This window comes from Leucoraja erinacea, chromosome 7 (assembly GCF_028641065.1).
Source record: "Leucoraja erinacea ecotype New England chromosome 7, Leri_hhj_1, whole genome shotgun sequence".
NCBI classification, from domain to species: domain Eukaryota; kingdom Metazoa; phylum Chordata; class Chondrichthyes; order Rajiformes; family Rajidae; genus Leucoraja; species Leucoraja erinaceus.
Genome location: NC_073383.1, coordinates 33,739,306 through 33,762,091, shown reverse-complemented (window position 1 = coordinate 33,762,091; position 22,786 = coordinate 33,739,306). Strand labels below are relative to the sequence as shown.

The 22,786-nt window shown below is 47.0% G+C and overlaps 1 protein-coding gene across 1 annotated transcript in view; it reads left to right on the top strand.

Moving 5' to 3' along the window:
• Positions 1-513: 513 nt before the first annotated feature.
• Positions 514-22,786, top strand: part of lss (lanosterol synthase (2,3-oxidosqualene-lanosterol cyclase)) — a 70,360-nt gene continuing 48,087 nt past the window's right edge. Inside the window, exons 1-5 of the mRNA XM_055638189.1 lie at positions 514-667; positions 11,041-11,209; positions 13,012-13,150; positions 14,442-14,550; positions 21,412-21,533. Of these exons, the coding sequence (XP_055494164.1) occupies positions 648-667; positions 11,041-11,209; positions 13,012-13,150; positions 14,442-14,550; positions 21,412-21,533 (559 nt within the window). The 5' untranslated portion in view covers positions 514-647. The remainder of the gene's footprint in view (positions 668-11,040; positions 11,210-13,011; positions 13,151-14,441; positions 14,551-21,411; positions 21,534-22,786) is intronic.

Here is a 22,786-nt window from a genome sequence, read left to right as displayed (position 1 = left end):
CGATGAAAGTTGCGCCTCAGAAAGTTTAGGGCACCTGTTGCTTTCACCGTTGCATGATGAGTCTGACCATTCCAACGCAGATCATTCTGCAATTTGATGCCAAGATACTTGGTTTGTTTGGATTCTTCAAGGGTAGCACCAAGTATAGAGTAAAATGTTTTGCCTGGATTCCTCTTTTCTGGTGACACGCATAGTTTCACATTTGGAAGGGTTGAACTGCATGCCCCATTGTTGTGACCACTAAACCATAGTATCGAGATCCTAGGGATGAGATTTTCCCAAGAGCCGCTGCCCCTTACCAGGGGCAGCCCTTCGCCGCTGCCCAGCCCTTCGCCGCTGCCGCTGCCCCCTTGCCAGGGGCGTCTCCCAGCCCTTCGCCGGCGGCAGCGGTTGCTAAGCGACTCGTCCCGGCCCGGCAACACCTCAGTACTCGGACGGCAACCCGTCCATCTATTCCCTCTATGATTGGTCTCCCGTCCGACGCACCGCCTCCTATCTCCACGCCGATTGGTTGAAGCCCGACAGGCTCGCTGTCAGATTGGCCCCGGCTCATCGGCTCATGATCAGCTGGTCTGCGCGCGACCGCTCCATCAGCTGGAGACACGCGACCAAAGATACTAGCTCCTCTATAATCTTTGCGCGCAACGATGGAGGCTGCCGAGCGGGGGTGAGTTGTTCCGCTGCCCCGACCGTTGGCCATCCGCTCCACGCGCTGCCCGCCTCGAGGGACGCGACGGTTGGCGATCGGCTCCGCGCGCTCTCCGTCCCTTGCCCCGCTCAGCCTTCCCACCTCTTGCCTATCGCGGATACCCTCGCTCCTGCGAGCCCACCTCTCCCCAATGCCCTGCCAACGATGGTGGGCACGGCACTCCGGTGTTTGGCAACGGGAGGGAAGACTTCATTCAGTGGATCCTGCAGCTTTGCAAAAGGGGTCTTGGTGTCTCAGTGCATGGAGCAGAAAGGGGGGCAGATTGAATGTCGCTCTTGACATGAAATAGAAAAGGTTCTGATGGCGTGTTTTAATCCTGTGTAAACATTTGGTCTATCAGTCTGAAGAAAGCTCCCGACCCTAAACGTCGCCCCTTCACAAATATTGCCGACCCTTTGAGTGCTTTGTGTTATGCTCTACTGTTCCAGTTTTGTTTACATTGAACAAAATTTAACTGTGTTGGGAGTCTCGTACACGAGCTGGATAAATGATTAGGGGACGTATTACGTTTTGAAAGTTGTGCACAGCCTGAGTGCAATTATACATTGTCTTAATAGTTAAAAATGAACTGGTTCTTATATCTAATAGAGTATAGGTTACAGGGAAATTAGTGCGATTGGGATGAAATTTTCCCAAGAGCCTGCATAGTTTCAGCAGGCCAAATAATGAGATATGAGAAAATATTCCTGAAACCTGAACTGCAGAAATTTCTATTCACCTGTCAGTTACAGTTCCGTTTGTGTCCATCGTAAGGTGTCAGGAGCAGCTCAATCCCCTCTGGCTTTTGTGTAATTGTAACATAAGTTATGTAAACACATGAAGATAGACAAATCTCTCAGGCCGTATCAGATATATCCAAGGACACTATGGGAAGCTAGAGAGGAAATTGCAAGAGTCTTTGCTGAGATTTATGAGTCACTAGACCAAGTGGGACCCGTTGGGCCCCAACGCAATATTCCAACACTCATGCGTCCCCCCAACACAACCCGTTTCCACCACACCCGTTCCCCCAACGCAACCCGTTCTCCCAACGCAATATTCCAAACTCACCCCAACTGCGCAGGCGCGGCTCATTTCCCCTCATCTCCCAACACTCCCACCCCCTCCTCTTCACCCTCCCTCTTCTCTCCCCTCTCCTCCTCCACTCCCTCCCTCCCCTCTCTCTCCCTCTCCTTTCCCCTACACTGTAACTCTCTCCCTCCATAACCCATCTCCCCTCCCTACCCCCCTATCTCCCTCTCTGTTTAAATAACATGAAACAATAATTCTCTCCTCGTCCCCTCCCCCACTGCTGCCTTTTATTTTATGTAAATGAGATCCCATTGTGATGTCATTGTCGGGTGGAGCACTGCTGATGTGCAGTTTATGTAAATGAGATACCGTAGTAACGTCATACCTGTAACTGCCACTGCAACTTCAAGTGATTTTTCTCAAAGTGAGGTTTTGTAAAGTTAAAAATGTGAATAACTTGTAAAATATAACATCAATCTGAACAAAACTTGATACACCACACACCAGGACAATGGTGAGTAACGTAGGCCAAAGGTTGTAGTGCTATCGTGTACCATTTTGGCGTAATTTCAGAAGCACAGCCCTCACCCCTCACATGCAGACATAGAAACAGACAAGAGAGTTTTAGTGATGTACTAGACCAAGTGCAGACCCGTTGGGTCTGCTCCCCCAATGGCGTGATCCCCCAACCCAATATTCCACCATGCACCCGTCTCCTCCAACGGAACTGAACCCGTTCCCAAATGTAAGATTCCAGCACTCCCCTGCCTCCCTCAGCAGTGGATTGAAAAAAAATTCCAATTGCACCTACCCTGCCTGCTGCAGCAGTTCCATTTGCAATACCAATTGGCCCTCCCCCTCCTGTTGAAGCACTTGCTGTGATATCCCATTGAGGTGAAAAGTTCAGAATGTTCTGGTCTTGCAACTTTGTTTTGAAGTGTGTCGGAAGCTGATAGGAAGGAGCAGCGAATCAAAAGGAAGAAAGGCAGCCGGCAGCTGGACGGACGGACGGACGGCAGGCGGCAGCCACAGACTTTTATATAATAACTAGACCAAGTGCAGACCCGTTGGGTCTGTTTCCCCAACGGCGTTTGCGGAGGGGGGGGGGGGGGGGGCTGAGGCATCACACTCACATTAACCACCCCCCAAACACACAGGTGGGGGGGAGGGGGGATGAGGAGAGGGGAGGGAGGGGAGAGGAGGAGGATGGAAACGGGACAGATTTGGGAGGGGAAGGAGAGCGGGGGGGGGGGGGTGAGAGAGGGGGATGGGAGAGAGATGTGGGTGAGGGGAGGGATGGGGGGAGGGGAGGAGAGAGGGGAGGAGGGAAGGGAAGAGGGGTGGATGGAGAGAGGGGAAAAGAGTGGGGAGGGAGAGTGGAGGGGGAAAGGGGGGAGAGAAGTGAAGTGGAAGAGAGAGGAGGAGAGAGGGATGGGGAGGGAGAGAGATGTGGGGGGGAGGGTGGGGACGGAGAGGAGGAGGAGGGGTAAGGGTAAGAAGGGAGGAGGAAGAGTGTGGAGGGAGGGGAAGAGAGGTGGGGGGAGAAGGGGGAAAGAGTGGGGAGGGATAGTGGGAGGGGGGAGAGGTGGAAGAGTGGGGATGGTCAGAGGGGTAGGGGTGGGGGGAGGGGAGAGGGAAGGGGGGGAGAGGGGGTGGAGGAGGGAAAGGGGTGGGGTGAGGGAGAGAAGTGGAAGAGTGGGGAGGGAGGGGTAGGGGGAGTGGTCGAAGAGGGACAGGGGGGAAGGGGGCGGGGGGAGAGAGGGAAGGGGATAGGGTAAAGAGTGAAGGGGAGTGGAGGAGAGAGGGATGGGTGGGAGAGGGAGAGGGGTGAGAAGAGGGAAACTTAGAAACATAGAAATCAGGTGCAGGAGTAGGCCATTCGGCCCTTCGAGCCTGCACCTCCAGTCAATATGATCATGGCTGATCATCCAACTCAGTATCCTGTACCTGCCTTCTCTCCACACCCCCTGATCCCTTTAGCCACAAGGGCCACATCTAACTCCCTCTTAAATATAGCCAATGAACAGGCCTCAACTACCTTCTGTGGCAGTGAATTCCAGAGATTCACCACTCTCTGTGTGTAAAATGTTTTTCTCATCTCGGTCCTAGAAGATTTCCCCCTTATCCTTAAACTGTGACCCCTTGTTCTGGACTTCCCCAACATCGGTTTCTATAAGATCCCCCCTCAATCTTCTAAAATCTAGCGAGTACAAGCCGAGTCTATCCAGTCTTTCTTCATATGAAAGTCCTGACATCTCAGGAATCAGTCTGGTGAACCTTCTCTGTACTCCCTCTATGGCAAGAATGTCTTTGAGCATTGGGCATTGTGACATCACACGATGGAACATTCACCATGGGCTGGGGCTCCTGCAAAGGCATATGTAAATGGATCCATTCCGATTGGACATATGTGAACATTGGGCATTGTGACATCACACGATGGAACGAATCAAAACGAAGAAAGGCAGCCGGCAGCCGGACGGACGGACGGCAGGCGACAGGCACACAGTTTTATATATTAACTAGACCAAGTGCAGACCCGTTGGGTCTGTTTCCCCAATGGCGTTTGCGGGGAAAACTCTCAGTCCAATGAGAGATTTGTAACATTGTCGTGAGGAGGGAGTGGGGGAGGGGACGAGGAGCGGATTGTTCTTTAATATTATTTAAACCAGATAGAGGGACAGGGGGGGTTAGGGAGGGGAGAGGGGTTGTGGTGTTAAAGTTAGTTTTTCCTTCCACAGACAAACAGACACAAATCAAGTAAAACAAGAGTCCTTTATTCGCTAGCGGGAGTGGGAGGCAGCTTGGGATAATAGATTACATTCCCACTGCTCCTCGTGGCCCCACTCACTGAAACAAAGGACAGACATCGTACTTATCAGGGCTCTCACTCAACTTTTTTTCCCCTGTTGCCAGCCGGGCAACCTAGGCAGCTTTTTAGGTTGCCAAATGACAGTTTAGGTGGTCATTTAAGACGGTTTGCATGACGCGTGCGATAATGTGCTCGGACGAAGTGTGTAGTTACCAGTCGGAATTATGCTCAATGAAGCATTCACATATTATTTCTGCTTCAAATAAAGTCACAAACTAAACATATTCACCAATCAAGACATGATATATACCACAATGACATGCAACAAAATTATAGTGCAGTATCCCAACTCTTTTTACACATTGCAATTTATGCAATTTCTTTTAGTTCTTTCCACTTCCAAACAAAAATGTGGTTGGATTATTCAGCGTATGATCAACCTGTGTCAATAAATCCTGGACCATGGTATATGCTTAACCATGCACACTACAGATTGATGCAAGCATGTTTTCTGTGAAGGACTGAAAATAACATGACATATAGCATGGGTCGTTATTGCTATTGGCACAGAAACACTCTCGCTTCCCACATAATTTATCCATAACAAAATATACAGGTTGCATGGAAATTTCTAAAGGCATTTTATGATAATAGCTGTTAAAACCAACTGACAGGTTAAACATTACACTAACTGACAAGAGATGGCCAAAGGACATAACTGCAGCAAATGTTCTTTTGGTAATATGTTTAAAGGTGTCAACACGCCACATTACCAGACATTCAGATTAGATGTACGTGTTGTGAACAGCAATAAAGATACCCAGTTTGTACGCACCAGATTTTAAAAAAAGATTGATAAACGCTGTTTCCATAATTCCCACTTCAGAATTAACGTTAAAATTTCAACTGTAATATCTCCTGACCAAATTTGTGATGTATATGACAGACTGTAGAAGTAAAACCTGGATAAATCCAACGTACAGTTGTGAATGTTGCTCATTAAATAACTACAGTACTGATACTCCATATTAAGAGCATTGATTTGCCGTTAAAATGAATTCTGTTATAACGTGTCAACGGTAGCAGTAACAATCGAAAACTGCGGTTTTAATGTTTCACGTGTTCACAATTTAATTAATCCATCTTTATGGACTAAAACAAATAATAACATTGGGAATTAAAACACATTTCATTGCATTCCGTTATCAAACCTAGTCAATGTTTGCTCTGAAGACATTTCCAGCACAATAGGGTCGTCGGGGGGGGGGGGGGGGGGTATGGGGCGGATAGATGGTGTGTGTTGAATCAGTATGGGGCGGATAGATGGTGGGGGGGGGGGGGGGGGGGGGGGGGGGGGATCAGTGAGAAGGCAATCGGTGCGGGAATGGATGGATTGAGGCAGGTGAATTAGTACGTGTTGGTTGGAGTATGTAAAATTGTGAGGGGCGAGCACGGGGGATGTCAGTGGTATGGGGGGATCAGTACAGGATGGATGGGGGGGGATCAGTACAGGATGAATGGGGGGATCACTGCAGGAGGAATGGGGGAGACAAAAATGCTGGTGAAAATCAGCGGGTGAGGCAGCATCTATGGAGCAAAGGAAATAGGCAATGTTTCGGTTCAAGACCCTTCTTCAGACTGTTGCCCCCATTCTTCTTGAATGGGGGGGGGGGGGATCAGTACAGGATGGATGGGGGGGGGGATCAGCGTAGGATGAATGGGGGGGGGATCAGTATAGGATGGATGGGACGGGTCAGTACAGCGTAGATCGGATGGGCTGTGCTGGATGAAAGTGGGATCAATACAAGATGAATGGGGTGATCAGTACAGGATGAATGGGGAGTTCAGTACAGGATGAATGGGGTGGGGGGGGGTCAGTACAGGATGAATGGGGGTAGACAAAAATGCTGGAGAAATTCAGCGGGTGAGGCAGCATCTATGGAAACGAAGGAAATGGGCAACGTTTCGGGTCGAGACCCTTCTTCAGACTGTTCCTCCCATTCTTCTTGAATGGGGGGGATCAGTAGAGGATGGATGGGGGGGGGATCAGAGCGGGATCAATGGGGGGGATCAGTACAGGATGAATGGGGGGGGGGTCAGTACAGTGTGGATCAGAGGGTCTGTGCAGGACCCTCTGATCCACAAGGACCATATCTAACTCCTTCTTAAATATAGCCAATGAACTGGCCTCAACTACCTTCTGTGGCAGAGAATTCCACAGATTCACCACTCGCTGCATTGTTTAACTCCCTCACTGCTGGATTAGTGAGGGAGTTAAACAATTAGTGCTCTTCCTTTTCTGCCTCAGCCCTTTCCTTTCATCTCCCATTTCAGTTTCTGAGTCGCTATCAGTATAATTTTCTTCTGCAGGGTGCCCTTCCCTATAGGGGGTGTTCCCCCTCCCATAGTAGGCTCCGGAGGCGGCACCAACGCCCCCACTCACCCGGTCTGCTCCTGGCTTCGGGCCAGGGTTAAAACTCCATGGGGTGTGGACAGAGCGGTCGACGGACTTAGAGCCGCCGGAGGTGAGGGTGGGAGGTGTGTGTCGTGCCTCAGGGGGGAAGGGGGAGGGGGGTTGGTGCTGGGACCACCGCCGCCGTGTCTCACCTATCACACCATCTGCATGGGAGAAACAAAACTACTTTTTTTTACCCCAAATTCATTCCGCAGGCCGGTAGTTTGATAGCCCTGCTTTAAACCAATCCCCTCTATTGCTGGAATCACATATCCTGGGAAAAAGACTATGCATTCACCTGATATTCCCCTCATGGTTTTTACTCAAGTCTAAAACAATTTTTGCTTTATTTTGAACTTTCAGTACCCGCAGATATTTGAGCGTGAGAAATTTTGTGATCAGCGTGAGAACATGAGAATTTTGTGAAATGCGTGTCTCACGCTCAATGCGTGAGAGTTGGCAGTCCTGCTAATAATGCAAACATTTTATGCAAGTTCCAATTGTTTGGACAAAAATCACTTATTACTGCTTTATAACAGTTGTTACTTTAAGACCATTTCAGAAATGATGGCACTGAACAAACAATCAACTAGCAAATTAAAGCAAACTAATGTTCCCTTTTCTGACTCGACCTCATAAGTACTTTAACGCTGTTAACAGACCAAAGGGATATTAATCTCAAGAATCAAAATGGGGAGAGTGGGGGCAATTGTGCTTAAATGGTCATTCTAAGCCCATTCAGATCTTCATCGAGTCAGAGTTATACAACATGTACGTGGCTGGCCCAATTTGTCCATAATGATCAAGTTGGCATTCTGCGTGCCCAGGGAATGGCTGCCATTCCCAGATCAGCTTGCGTCCCAGGGACTGGCTGCAGTTATCAGGTAGGCTCGCCTGCCCCGACCCTGTGAAAACGAATTGAAAAGAAACTTGGTTTTTCGGGTTACGGGCCGGATTCAGCCCGTGTGCCGTAGGTTGCCGAACCCTGGCCTAGATGTTTGGCCACATTGTGGTCCTACCCATGTTTTACAACTGATTCACCTGGTTAGTTTTATCTCCGGCTACTTCATGTTGGCTGATTAATATCCCTTTGCTCTGTTAGCAGCGTTAAAGTACTTATGAGGTAAGGTCAGGAAAGGGAACATGTTATTTTTTTTTTAGTTTGCTTTAATTTGTTAGTTGATTTTTTGTTGACTGCCATTATTTCTGAAATGGTCTTAAAGTAACTTAACTTATAAAGCAGTAATAAGTGATTTGTGTCCAAACAATTGGAACTTGCTTAAAATGTTTGCATTATTAGCAGGGCTGCCAACTCTCACGCATTGAGCGTGAGACTCACGCATTTCACAAAATTCTCACGCCGATCACAAAATTATATAATGGGAATAGGACCTGTTTTGCTTAACAAATAGTGTAGGAAGGAATTGCAGATGCTGGTTTAAACTGAAGATAGACACTAAAAACTAGAAAAACTCAGCAGGCAGCATCTCTGGAGAGAAAGAATGGGTGATGTTTCGAGAAGACCTTCAGCCTGAAGAGGTTGAAAAACAGCCATGAAACACAATGACTGCATATGTGTGTTATCCAACTAAGGGCAGAAATCAGAATCATGTGTTCATCTTTATTCACGTGACACCATAATAAATATATTACAGAAAAAATAATTTAATGGTGTGGCACGGTGGCGCAGCGGTAGAGTTGCTGCCTTACTACCACATGGGTTTTCTCTGGATATTCCGGTTTCTCCCATATCCGAAAGAAGCGTAGGTTTGTAGGTTAATTGGCTTCTGTAAATTGTCCCTGGCGTGATGGATGGAATTGGTATGATAGATTGCTGGTCGGTGTGGACTTGGTGGGCGGAAGGGCCTGTTTCCATATGTATTTTTACATATATATCTTAATTTCATTGAACCGTATATGATTGAATATGTGGCATTATTTTCGTCTTGTTTCTATATTCAAAGGGTAAGGTTGAAACCGTCTGAAGAAGGGTTTCGGCCCGAAACGTTGCCTATTTCCTTCGCTCCATAGATGCTGCCGCACCCGTTGAGTTTCTCCAGCAATTTTGTCTACCTTCGATTCTCCAGCATCTGCAGTTCCTTCTTGAACAAGGTTGATTGATTTATTTGTGCAGAACAGTGATGGAAGTCTGACTTTTGCTTTGTTTCTCTGAAATGTTTTTCTCTATATATATGCAAGACAGCATGAATATAATCTGATTTCCATACATGAATATAGTCATTCATGTGCTGCACCTGTTGATCAGAGCCTGGCTCTATTGTGGAATGTAATTAAGAATGTAATTTAGCCTTACCTTATTCATACTTAATCCAATTTAAAGCATAAATGTTGCATTCAAATGCAAGTTAAAAAACTCGTTACAGTATTGCACCAGATTGCACAATTTCAATCTGAAAAATTCAAAAGCTCCCTACCGTGGGAGGGGGAACACCCCCCTCTCCCCCCCCCCCCCCCCCCCCCCCCCCCCCCCCCCCCCCCCCCCCCCCCCCCCCCCCCCCCCCCCCCCCCCCCCCCCCCCCCGGTCGCTATGCTCCCTCGCAATTTCTCACTCTCAACCCTCACGCAATGTTGGCAGCCCTGCATCATAGATCGTGAAGAAGGCTAAAAATTTATAGCAAGGCTTTGATAGCTCGGTAAGAGAGCTGAAGAATGGCAGATGGCATTCAGTTCAATAGTGTTTTGGGATGTCATTTAAGGGTAGGACTTTCACAGTAAATGGTAGGCCTCTAGGAATGTTGTATAGCAGTGATCTATGAGTACAATTATAAAGTTCCCTGTAGGTGGCGCCATAGGTAGACACAATAATGAAACCCTTCTTCAGAGAACCTTCGATTCTCCAGCATCTGCAGTTCCCTCTTAAACATAATGAAGAAGGTGTTTGTCACACTCAGTGTCTAGTCAGATACTGAGCACAGGAGTTGTGGCGTCATGTTGCAGGTTTACAGGGCGTTGCTGAGGTTGCACTTTCTTTTTACAAATATAAGTTTATTTACAAGTACAAAATTACAGTGAATACACTGAGGAGACATCTATCTAAAATAACAAATATACATATCAAACCAAAATGTTGTTACTTTCATCTCAGAAGCACTCAAACCCCTGCAGTGCCCAGTGGTCCCAGAACACGGCTAAGGCGCTCATGGACACCGCATGCTCCCTCTCCAGGGACGTCTGGCAGGAACGTCAGCCCAAAAGAGGGGCAGGAAGTGGAGTGTGCAAGAGCAGGCCGTTCAAAAAAAAATTCCCAGTGTCACAAAGGATATTGATGCAGTGCTGGGTGATGGCTTATGCTTGTGGAGTGGAAGATTGCAACCTTCACTTGGTACGCCCTGTTTTGACAAATGCAATCAACCTGGCGTGCACAATCAAATAAGATCAAATAGAACAAGTTGTCCTACAACTTTAGGCTGTGCACGCCATACGTAAAAAGAAGAAGCTCATGCGTGTGGGACTATCTCCACTCTCACGAGGCCCCCGGACATCTACTGTGTCTGCATTGGGACCGGCTGCACCCACAGACACAAAACCCTCATCCCCCTGAGGAGCAACCCACTGGCTGAAGATGACCAAATTCCAGATTCCCAGTAGGTCCTGGTAAAAATGAGGCAACTATCACAACACAGCACGGTTGGTGCCCACTGCTGGGAGTTGTGTGCCCCCCTGAAGGCAATGGCACCGGTGAGGAAGGTACTTTGTCAGAGCATGCCAATGCAGAGGACTCTTAGAGTTCAGGTACCTCTGCAGAGTCCTGAGGTGGAGAGCCGCCGCCAGGGTGCAGCTGTACGCCAGTGACTGACCACCCTCTGCAATTGGGAGATAAAAGACCGCAGTAGACTCGTACTCAACGGATCAAGGTGCACCTGTGAGAAGAAAAACAGAATCAACTTTTCATGTCAGAGACTCTTCATCCACTTTGATCTGAAACATTAGCTCTGTTTCTCTTCCCACAGTTGTGAGACTGAGCATTTCTAGAATCTGCTTTTTTTTAAAATACATTTTCAGCTTTGTTTGATGTTTTTTACCCTGCAATAGGTGTTTGCGCCGACGAGGTGGGCCTTATAAAACTGAGCCAGCTACAGACCTGACACAATGGCGACTGGCTAATGTTGAGGGCAGGCAGACGTGGAGTTACATTGACTATAGAGAAGCGGAAAGCAGATCACAAACAATGCTGGAGCTGCACTCATTGGGACTCGATACCGTATGTACATATTTTGATCATTTTGCAAATATGCGCAGATAGTTTTACCATTAATTAAGGATACGAAAGCATCGTTTGGTGTCTGCCATTTGCTCTCTTGGGGAATAGCAGAATGATATTGCTTAGGAAGGACAATTTGGCTCATCGTGCCAGAGTCAGTTATACTTCTAAGTTCTACTTCAACAACTAAGTTACAGAGATAGGTTGAATAAGATAGGTCTTTATTCTCTGGAGCGCAGAAGGTTAAGGGGGGACTTGATAGAGGTCTTTAAAATGATGAGAGGGATAGACAGAGTTGATGTGGACAAGCTTTTCCCTTTGAGAATAGGAAGATTCAAACAAGAGGACATGACTTCAGAATTAAGGGACATAAGTTTAGGGGTATTATGAGGGGGAACTTCTTTACTCAGAAAGTGGTAGCGGTGTGGAATGAGCTTCCAGTGGAAGTGGTGGAGGCAGGTTCATTGGTATAATTTTAAAATAAATTGGATAGGCATATGGATGAGAAGGGAATGGAGGGTTATGGTATGAGTGCAGGCAGGTGGGACTAAGGGGTAAAAAGTTGTTCGGCACGGACTTGTAGGGCCGAGATGGCCTGTTTCCGTGCTGTAATTGTTATATGGTTATATGAAGGAACAGTTCAGTTAATCCCAGTTGCACCTTTTTTTTGATACATGCTAAGGACATCAAATATAAAAATTACAAATTTAAAGGGACATAGGAACAGCTGGCAGAGCAAATTGGCAAGAGTTAATAAAAAAGCAGGGGTTCCTTTACTTACTTACAAGAGAAATAGAACACAGCGAAGTTGAAGCTTTAAAAACATTGTCAGACTGAATGCCTGAGTCGTCTTTTGGGCAGGTCTTGCAATGTGCAGAAACTTTACTGGGAATGAGTGTTACATGGAGAGTCTGCAGAAACTGGGTCTCATCTCCTCAGGGCTAGGAGAGTTAAGACGTCAGGGTTGGTAACTACAAGATAACAATTGGAAGGTGTATGGTCGAGGTGGATACAATCATGGCATTTAAACAACCATTGGATATGTACAAGAATAGGAAAGGTTTGGAAGACTATGGGCCAAACACAGGAAAATGGGACTAGTTTAGATACATGGAACCAACTTGGTTGCCATGGATGAGTTGGGCCGAAGGGCTGTTTCTGTGCTATATAGCTCTAAGAAATGATAATACATGCTAACTTCCATCTTATTGGGTCTGGACTTTTCTCATATCCAGTTCTTCACCTCCACCCCAACCTCTACTTTCAGTCTAAAGAAGGGTTCCAACTGAAAACGTCACTCATCCTTTTTCTCCAGAGATGCTGCCTGACTCGCTGAGTTACTCCAATACTTAGTGTCTATAGTTGGTATTAACCAGCATTTGCAGTTCCTTGTTTCAATGAGAATTGGATGTTGCAAGTTAGCATGTATCAAAAAAAAGGTGCAACTGGGATTAACTGAACTGTTCCTTCATATAACCATATAACAATTACAGCACGGAAACAGGCCATTACAAAGACTTATGTGAATGATCTTCACAAAGTGGGTTGCTTACAATCCCACATTTATATAGATAGTTAATTTCTAACTCCAGGCTCACAAGAGTAAGAAATATTCCTTATCAAAATCTAAGTCACAAACCAGCTTTTTTCCATTCTCTCCACATAGTTCACAAACCTGTTTTTCAAATGTTATAAATCAAAATTGTATATTTAATCTCACAATTTGAACTTGGTTAACACAATTTCTGGTGTGGAACTGCAACACAATTCTGAAATAAGCTAATACAGGTTTAATATTTCAGAGTAAATTTGCCAAAGATTTGGGAGTTGCTGGTTCTCCGCATGAGGCAGCTCACCATGGAATGACATTTTATGCACAACTACAGGCTGAGGATGGACATTGGGCTGGAGACTATGGTGGACCTCTCTTCCTTCTACCAGGTTAGTCAGGGGACTGGAAATGGACTGGGGGTACACTTCCTTTCTGGCCACCTGGATTCTGATCCCATCGAGACCAGGGAAAAGAGTGGGAAGAATAAGTTTGTCTCAAAATGAATATTTATAACAAAGAGATCTTACAAGAGACTAGAGAAAGGAAGTATCAGGTGCATGGTTTTGTATTGATGTTCGTAAGAGATGACTTGATTCCCTGGTGTGAAATCTGATTTGATCCCTGTTGCCTATCAATTATCAGTTACCACAGATTTGATAGATTGAAGTCTTGGTCCAATGGCAGCAATCTAAAGCAACTGGAGATTAGGCTCAGTCACATGGATTTAGAGTGCACATCAATGAAAATACAAACTTGCTCACACTCCCTCCTCAGACATCCTATTCCCTTTATACCTTACCACCTGCCCATTACCCTCATCTCCAGCTATCGGCTGCATGCTGTCTCCCAGGGTGAAGCCGCAACAGTTTGCTCACTCTAAAGCTGGTGCAGTCTGATCCCTTACCGCTGCTCTGTGCATCATATTATAAAGCTCGGGTCCACAGGCCACTTTGGTTGCCATGTGGGTTGCTCTGGACCAGGTTGGTTCTTGTGCAATCTCTAGTCCTGCAGCCCATGTTAATTCTCTGACAATCCAAGTTCTACGTATCTTGCATCATTTATCATATCCTGTCCAGGGAAAATAAGAAAATTGGAAATGACGTATAACTGCAGATGCTCAGTCAGACTTTTCAAATGCCTCAGGATCAGCCCTTGTCAATATCAGAAGGGTGAACTTAACTTCAGGCATAGATACAGCAAAATGCACAAAAACCCGATCTGCCTAGGATTGCCGGATCTCCCAGTTGCTAGCCAATCTAACTAATCTTCCCATCCTATACTGACCTTCCACTGCCAGAGTGAGGCCACATACAAACTGGAAGAACAACATCTCATTTTGGGTAGCTTACATTTTAACAGTATGAACATTGAATCCTCTTCTTTCCCTACCTTGTACCCCTTTGTCCACCCATCTGCCAGTCGTACCCCTCACCTGTAACTTGACAGGCTTTGCCACATCTTCACTTCTTTTTCACCCCCCCCCCCCCCCACTGCAATCAGCCTGAAGAGGGGTTCCAACCTGAAAGATTCCAATCTATGTCCTTCAGTGATGCTGCCTGACCTGCTGAGTTCCACCAGTACTTTGTGTTTTTTTTTAAAAGCATCTTCAGTTCCTTGTTTATCCAGTGAAATATCATGTTGCAAGCCAATTAAAAAAAAGATTTTCCTTTCATCTTTTAGGTCTACTTATTACATGTCATGCAGCAAAGATACCACTGTCAGACTTCCAGAGAAAGGAAATGATCCGATATCTGCGCTCTGTGCAGCTCCCGGATGGAGGCTGGGGATTGTAAGTACCAATAACTTGTTGGCAAACCGGCTAATTGTTTAGAAAGACTACATTTGCCCCATGTCACTTTTAAACACCCTTTTGCCTATTGTATCTTGAGTTGCATGTCTGGATAAAGGAAGGTAGAGATCATTTCCAAATGTTATGATTTTTTTTTTAATGCTCCAACAGGAAAGAGTGTGCCAAACCTGCAGAACAAAAACTGGATTTGAATTATTGCTTGAGGCTGAGGGGTGATCTTATAAATAAAGGTGTATAAAATCATGACGGCAATAGATGGGGTGAATTTCCAGTGACTATCCTTTTCTTATTCCTTTAATCCTTCTACCCATTTTGCCTCCCTGAGTTGGAACATAGAATACTATAGTGCCTGTTAGCCCATAATTTCTATGGTAAAACATGATACCAAGCTGAACTAATCTCATCTGCCTGCAAATGAGCGATATCCATCCATTCTGTAGATATTCACATTCCTCTAAAATACTTAAATCCCAATATCCTGCTATGAGGCCAGTGTGAATGGAGGAGAATAGTAAGATTAAACGAGAACTTACCAGTTTGAAGTTTGATCTGTATTTTATGAGGAGTTACGATGAGGGATTACGTGAAGAAGCCCGCCACGACGCATGCGTGTCATTCTTCAAAGCAGCGGTGTGAAATCACAGATAACTGTAATGACTAAACATAGTAAGATTAGAGAAGAGATACCAGTTAAGTATATGATCAAGGGTGGGAGCGGAGGGCACGTAATCCCTCATCGTAACTCCTCATAAAATACAGATCAAACTTCAAACTGGTAATTTCTCGTTTAATCTTACTATTTTACTTTGGAGTCACGTGAGTGACTACGTGAAGATTTTAAAGCTCTGTGATTTCATGCCGTGGAAACGAGTCCATGCATCACGTCTGCCTTGATGACTGTAGGAGGAATTGTGTTAACATAATTTGGACATGAATTCGACATTGAAATCATAAAATTTATTAACACAAAATTATAACCCCTTTTTATGGGTTTAAATTAATTTACAGAACTTAAAATTGTTTCTGCAAACGTTCCAGGTTTCATTACTGGTTTGTTGTAAAATAATTGGAATGTTTTTTCCCCAGACCATCCTGCTGCCTTGAGGATTTGGTCCATTGGTACATCCAACTGTATCGCTGCCGATGTAGCTGCAGCCCTGGTGGAATGAGATTTTAAAATATTAGTATCCACCCCAGCCTGTGTTAGCACCTGTTTCAGCCATCTTGAGATGGTCTGGACCGTCACTCTTTTGTGTGGTTGCTTGTGGCTGACCAAAAAGTGCCTTCTCATTGCCTCTTAGGATTTTCGTTTTCTCCATGTATAACAACAGATGTCTTACTATACACAGACGGTCATCTGTTGGGTATGACCTAAATTGTATATTGAGGCCTGCTGATCCCTGTCTGTTCTGCTTTTGATGTAAGTATCGGTTGTTAACATGCTCCATGCATTCAGAAAAGAGTGTAATCTCCCCCCAACCTCCATGCTCCCTGTATTTTGTAGGGAACCAGACCCACCTACCTCCATAGTTACCAGTGGCAGGTTTACTTCTTTTTGTAGGTTCTTCGCTGCTGTTGTTGCGCTGGTGTCTGGATTTTCGGTTTGGTTGGCGTTGGAGGTCTCCGCATCTTCCAAGAAGGCCGGCCTGGGCCATGGCCTAAAAAAGACTCATGTTTTGAGTACCGGGCCTTTGAGCTTTCACCAGTTCTGCTGGTGGGTGCGTAGGGGTGCTGTCTTTGGCTGTAGTGGGTTTTTGTTGTAGTCCCTTTTATTAGTCCAGTAGGTTCTCTCGTTCCTGCACCCCTTGCACACTTGTCTTTCCTTCTGTGGACCCCTCTTCCAGGTCAGCCCAGAACTGACCCGCAGTGCTCCCCTCTGATACAATACAATACAACGGTTTATTTGTCACATTGCACAAAAAGTGCAAGTGAAATGATATGTCAGCAGCGATACAATGATAAAGGGCACACACAAAAACACAATAAAATTTTAACATAAACATCCACCACAGCATTCATCACTGTGGTGGAAGGCACACAATTTGGCCAGTCCTCCTCCATTTTCCCCCGTGGTCGGGACCTCAACCCTCCGCAGCAGTCGCTGCGGGCGTCCAGATGGTAAGGACAAGGTACAAGTCCAGGTAAGTCCAGAGTCGGCTCATCCCCACCGGAGACCGCAGCTTTTAGTTGGTATAGGCCGGCGGCCGAAGATTTAAAGTTCCCTCCACGTCGCAGCCATAAGCACCGCAGTCTGCAGGGCCGGCGGTCGAAGCTCCCCTCCAGGGGCGATGTTAAGTCCATACCGGACCCGCGGTAGAAGTTGGCCGCGGGCCGGCGGTGGAAGCTTCTTCTTCCCCCCGGGTCCCCCACGAGGGATCCCGGGCTGTAGACGCCGCGCCAGCTGGAGCTGTGCAGACCGCGGCTTCAGGCTGCCGTCTGCTGCGGGCCAACGAAACGGAGTGCTCCCCTCCAGCGAGCCCCAGCTCCGTGCTGACAGTCCACGCTGCACCCGCCGCCTGAGCCCCGAGCCCCGGGCGCGTCTCCGGGAAAGGCCGCGCCGATCCTCGCTGTTAGGCCACGGGGGAGGCGACCTGGAAAAAGTCGCCTCTCCATGGAGGATGCGACCGAAACGGTTTCCCCCTCACCCCCCCGCACCACGCCCCACACTAAACACACGAAGGAACATTAAAAACACACTTCAAAACATACCAAAAAAAAAAAAAAAGTTGAAAAAACTAACGCGCTGCTGACAGGGCTGCCGCCAGTGCAGCGCCCCCACCGACCAATAAGGTAGAAGCACTGTGCAGCCCTTCAAGAGGTACTGCTGTGGGTTTATCATAGGGCCCACAGTGACCCGACTCCATCTCCCGGAGTCTGTCACGTTGGAGCAAATGCTCCACACACCACTCCATCCAGCTTCAGCGCTCTCGGTTGCTGGCCGCCCTCAGTTGTTCAAAGTCGGACTCCTCTGAGTCCACGACCTTGTTTGTTTTTGTGTCTAGCCTTACCGCCTGGCCACGTGGATCTGGCCGGTGCGGAGGCGACATCGGGCACAGCTGATCCCACTATCGGTGATGCTCCGCGGTCCTCCCTCGCCAGCTTTGTTGCAGACCTTGTCTTCTTTGTTTCCCGTTGGTTTCTCCACCTGTAATCAGCATGGGAAAACACAAAAAGACCGCAGTTCTTACCTGCAGGTCCTGGTTTAAATTGTCGCCACGGGGGAACGTCGTTCCACCCCGCCTCCTGCCGTTTTCGACTTGTCAAAAGTCGACGGCCCCATTCTGAATAGTCTCCCGCCCAGCCGTGGTGTTCTGGCCAGCACGGGATCAGAATTCGGCACATCTGATCCCTTACGGGGCTTGTGCCTTCAGCTGCTGCTGGCTCCCGCAACTTCACGGTCCTTCCCAGCCAGCTTCACTCGCAGCACTTGTGGACACTATTTTGTCCAACTTCCCCCCCCCCCCCCCCCCCCCCCCCCCGTGTAAAAACAGCGCGGGGACAAACACTACCGCAGAGTAAATCACTTACCTGCAGGTCGCGGTTTCAAACTTACCGCTGCGGGGGAACGCTCCACCCCGCCTGTCGTTTCGCAAGCGTGAAAGCGATATGACACGCATGCGTCGTGGCGGGCTTCTTCACGTAGTCACTCACGTGACTCCGAAGTAAAATAGAGGTAGGCTTCAGAGGATGTTGACACAAGAAGTAAGGGCATGGTAGATGGGATATAATGGGGTAAACATGTAAGGACATTTATTTTAATAGGAAAAATAGTAAGTTAGAGTTGTAGAGTAGTTAGCACATTCCTGGCACCCACCACTTTTTTTAAAACACCTTGCAGGCTCCTTTAATCATTTTCCCTCTCACCTTAAAATGGTGCTCTCTTGTTCCACCCATGTTCTGGCTGTCTACCCTATCTATGCCTCTCATAATGTTGTACACCTCTATCTGATCGCTCCTCAGCCATCACTCCAGGAAAAAACATCCAAATTTGTCCAACTCTCCTTTTTGTTAATATCCTTTTAATTAAGACAGTATCCTGTCTTATTAGTCACCACCACCATTCCATCCGGCACTCAAATACACCTGGACTATTTCCGACATTTCCCTACCATTTCTTGACCTCAGTATCTCTATCGCAGGTGATAGACCTCTGACCGACATCCACTATAAATCCACTGACTCCCTTGGCTATCTAGACTACACTTCTTCCCACCCTGTTTCCTGTAAGGACTCCATCCCCTACTCCCAATTCCTGCATCTATGCCGCATCTGCTCCCAGGATGAGGTGTTCCGCATTGGAGATGTCCTCATTCTTCAGGGAACGGGGGTTCCCTTCCCCTACTATAGATGAGGCTCTCACCAGGGTTTCTTCCATACCCCGTAACACTGCTCTCTCTCCCCATCCCCCCTACTTGTAACAAGGGCAGAGTCCCCCTTGTCCTCACCTTCCACCCTACTAGCCGTCACATACAACAAATAATCCTCCTTCATTTTCGCCACCTCCAACGTGGCCACATCTTCCCATCTCCTCCCCTGTTTTTTTTCCGCAAAGACCGCTCCCTCCATAACTCCCTGGTCAATTCGTCCCTTCCCACCCGTTACTACCCCCTCCCCGGGCACTTTACCTTGCAACCGCAAGAAATGTTACACTTGTCACTTTACCTCCCCCCTTGACTCCATTCAAGGACCCAAGCAGTTGTTCCAGGTGCGACAGAGGTTCACCTGCACCTCCTCCAACCTCATCTATTGCATCCGCTGCTCTAGATGTCAGCTGATCTACATCGGTGAGACCAAGCGTAGGCTTGGCGATCTCTTCGTCGAACACCTCCGCTTGGTCCGCAGTAACCAACCTGATCTCCCGGTGGTTCAGCACTTCAACTCCCCCTCCCATTCCGAATCCGACCTTTCTGGCCTGAGCCTCCTCCATGGCCAGAGTGGGGACCCTCCGGAAATTGGAGGAGCAGGACCTCATATTTCGCTTGGGCAGTTTACACCCCAGTGGTATGAACATTGACCTCCAATTTCAGGTAGCCCGCATTGCCTCCTACCCTTCTCAGCTCTCCCTCAGCCCTCTGGCTCCTCCTCTTCCTGTCTTCTTCCCGCCCATCCCCCACCCTACATCAGTCTGAAGAAGGGTTTTGGCCCGAAACGTTGCCTATTTCCTTCGCTCCATAGATGCTGCCGCACCCACTGAGTTTCTCCAGCATTTTCATCTACCTTCGATTTTCCAACATCTGCAGTTCTTTCTTAAACATCACCATCTTCCATGTTCTCCTTGTTGTGTTTGTGTAAAATGCTTTAGGATTTAATCTCTTTAATCTGACCTGCCAATGACATTTCAAGGCCCTCTGGCCCTATTTCCTGGCTGAGTTCTTTCCTGCTTTCTTCATATTCTTCAAAGAACTTGTCCTTTCATTTTCTAAATCGTACACCATTCCATTTTCCTTTTTGTCCAAACTTACAACCTCTCTTGACATCCGAGGTTCCTTAGATAACACATTTAGTTTAGTTTAGAGATACAGCGTGGAAACAGGCCCTTCGCCCCACCGAGTCCGCGCCGACCAGCGATCCCCGCACATTAGCACTGTCCTACACACACTCGGGACAATTTACACATATACCAAGCCAATTAACCTACATACCCTTATGTCTTTGGAGTGTGGGAGGAAACCGAAGATCTCGGAGAAAATCCACGCAGTCACGGATAAAACATACAAACTCCGCACAGACAGCAACCGTAGTCGGGATCAAACCCAGGTCTCCGACGCTGTAAGGCAGCAACTCTACCGCGGCACAACCATGCCGCACTATTTCTTGTATGAAGAAATCCATTAATTTCTATTAATTTAGTACTTTTGTCACTGATCCTGAAGTGCTTCCCCACTGACATGATTTCTGTACAATGCCAGAAAGATAATAATAATAATAATAATAATAATATATTTTATTGTCATTGCACATAACTGGAACGAGATTTGGGTATGCAGCTTCCATCCGATGTCATAACTTAAGTAACTAATAAAATTTAGATTTAGATACCCCGAGAACATGGTTTGTAAAAAGAACATTAAAACAGTCAAAACAGATTAAAGTGCAGATGTGTCCGTGCGACTTGACCATCCGAGGGAGACAGTCCATGGGGGTGGGGGGGCACTCAGCAGGGCCGGTTCAGAGCCGCTATAGCTCTGGAGATAAAGCTGTTCCTGAGCCTGGAGGTGCGGGCGTAGAAGGCCTTGTAACATCTGCCGGAAGGAAGTAGTTCGAACAGTCCATTACAAGGGTGTGAGGAGTCTTTATGGATGCTGACGGCCTTCCTGAGACACCGTGTGTGGTAGATGCCCTCCAAGGCTGGTAACGGTGTCCCAATGCGCTCTGGACGATGCACTGAAGAGCTCTCCTCTCCACCTCCATGCAGCTGTGATACCACACAGAGATGCCATACGTTAGTATGCTCTCTGTTGTGCAGCGGTAGAAGGTTGTCAGCAGCTGTTGGGGCTGACCAGTCCTTGTCAATGTTCTCAGGAAGAACAGTCGTTGCTGTGCCTTTTTGACCAGCGCAGCGGTGTTGGTGGACCATGTGAGGTCCTCTGAGATGTGAGTGCCCAGAAACTTAAAGCTGGACACTCTCTCCACACTCTCCCCATAGATGGAGATTGGGGCGTATTCCCCATTCTGTGACCTCCTGAAGTCGACAATCAGCTCCTTGGTCTTGGAGGTGTTTAGTGACCCCTTGTGTTCGCTGTCCCCAAATGCAAATATAATAATATTAATAGGGTTTGTAAACCAGCATCTGCAGTTCCTTGTTTCTGCAAATATAACTTGTTCTGATTTGTACATCAGGCATGTGGAGGACAAGTCGACAGTGTTTGGAACAGCACTGAATTACACAGCCTTACGAATCCTGGGAATTGGTCCAGATGACCCTGACCTGGTGCGAGCAAGAAATAACCTGCACAATAAAGGTTAGATTTTAAGTAATGAGCTGCACTTTGCAAGGAACTTCCTTTTTATCTTAGAACATAGAATAGTACAGCATTAGAACAAACCTATCTGCCTACAATATCTGTGCCGAGCATGATGCCAAGTTAAGCTGATTTAATCTGCCTATATGATCCATATCCCTCTATTACCCACATTTCCAAGTGGCTATCTAAAAGCATCTTAAGCGCCACTATCATATCTGCCTCCACCACCACGCCCGGCAGTGCGTTCCAGGCCCACTCCACCCTGTGTAAAAAAATAACGCGCTGCACAACCCCACTAAACCTTCCCCCTCTCACCTTATAGCTATGGCCTCTAGTGTTGGACTTTTCAACCCTGAGGAAAAAGGTCCTGACTGTCTATCCTATCTATGCCTCTCATAATTCCATATATTTCTTTTGTCTCTCCTCAACCTCCAATGTTCCAGAAGAAAAAATCCAATTCTATCCAACCTTTCCATGTAGCTGAAAACCTCAAATCCTTTCTTGGGTTTTATAGCTCCTCTCCCAAACTGATACATATTTATTTTTGTTATCACGTTTGTTAACAGCATTTCAGGGGGATATCTGTAGATTGATGGTGCATGTGGGCCAATCTCACACAAGCCAGCATCACTAACTCCACCCCTCCATAACACTTATACTAACACCCGTTCCCTGCACTTCAGTTCGAGCAGCCAGGATGCATTGATAACCTGTTGTCCTCTACGCTGCAAAGTGCTAATTAAAGATGTGTTTAAACCGCACACTGACTTTGGCTCATGTATACATGGTGTCAGAAGTGGGATTTTTGAAAATAGATTGTTTTGTTTGAAAATATCAGATTGGTAAAATATTGAGATGAAAGAAACTGGAATTGAAAGTGTCTTGACAGAGCAAAAGGAAGGAACATAGGAGACAACTGAGTTTTCATTTTTTTCCCTTTGATCCAATGCAACGTGGTAGATAAAATGTATTTTCAGCAGCCATGCTGCTGACTTAATGAGGCCAGAACACATGCCAAAAGATAAGACGAGGTTTTGGGGATGTATCTGACACTAAGCAGAAAGTGTCCGTGCGCGATGCTCCAACAATTTGATTGAACTGATGTTCCTATTAAATCAATTGTCAGTTCACTAGGCAACTGGGACCGGGTGACCTGCACCCCGTCCACAACTGCAACCAAATTAAATCGCAGTTTCTGCATGATCACTTCTCCCATTGTGAAATTCATAGTTCCTGATACCAGTTACTTT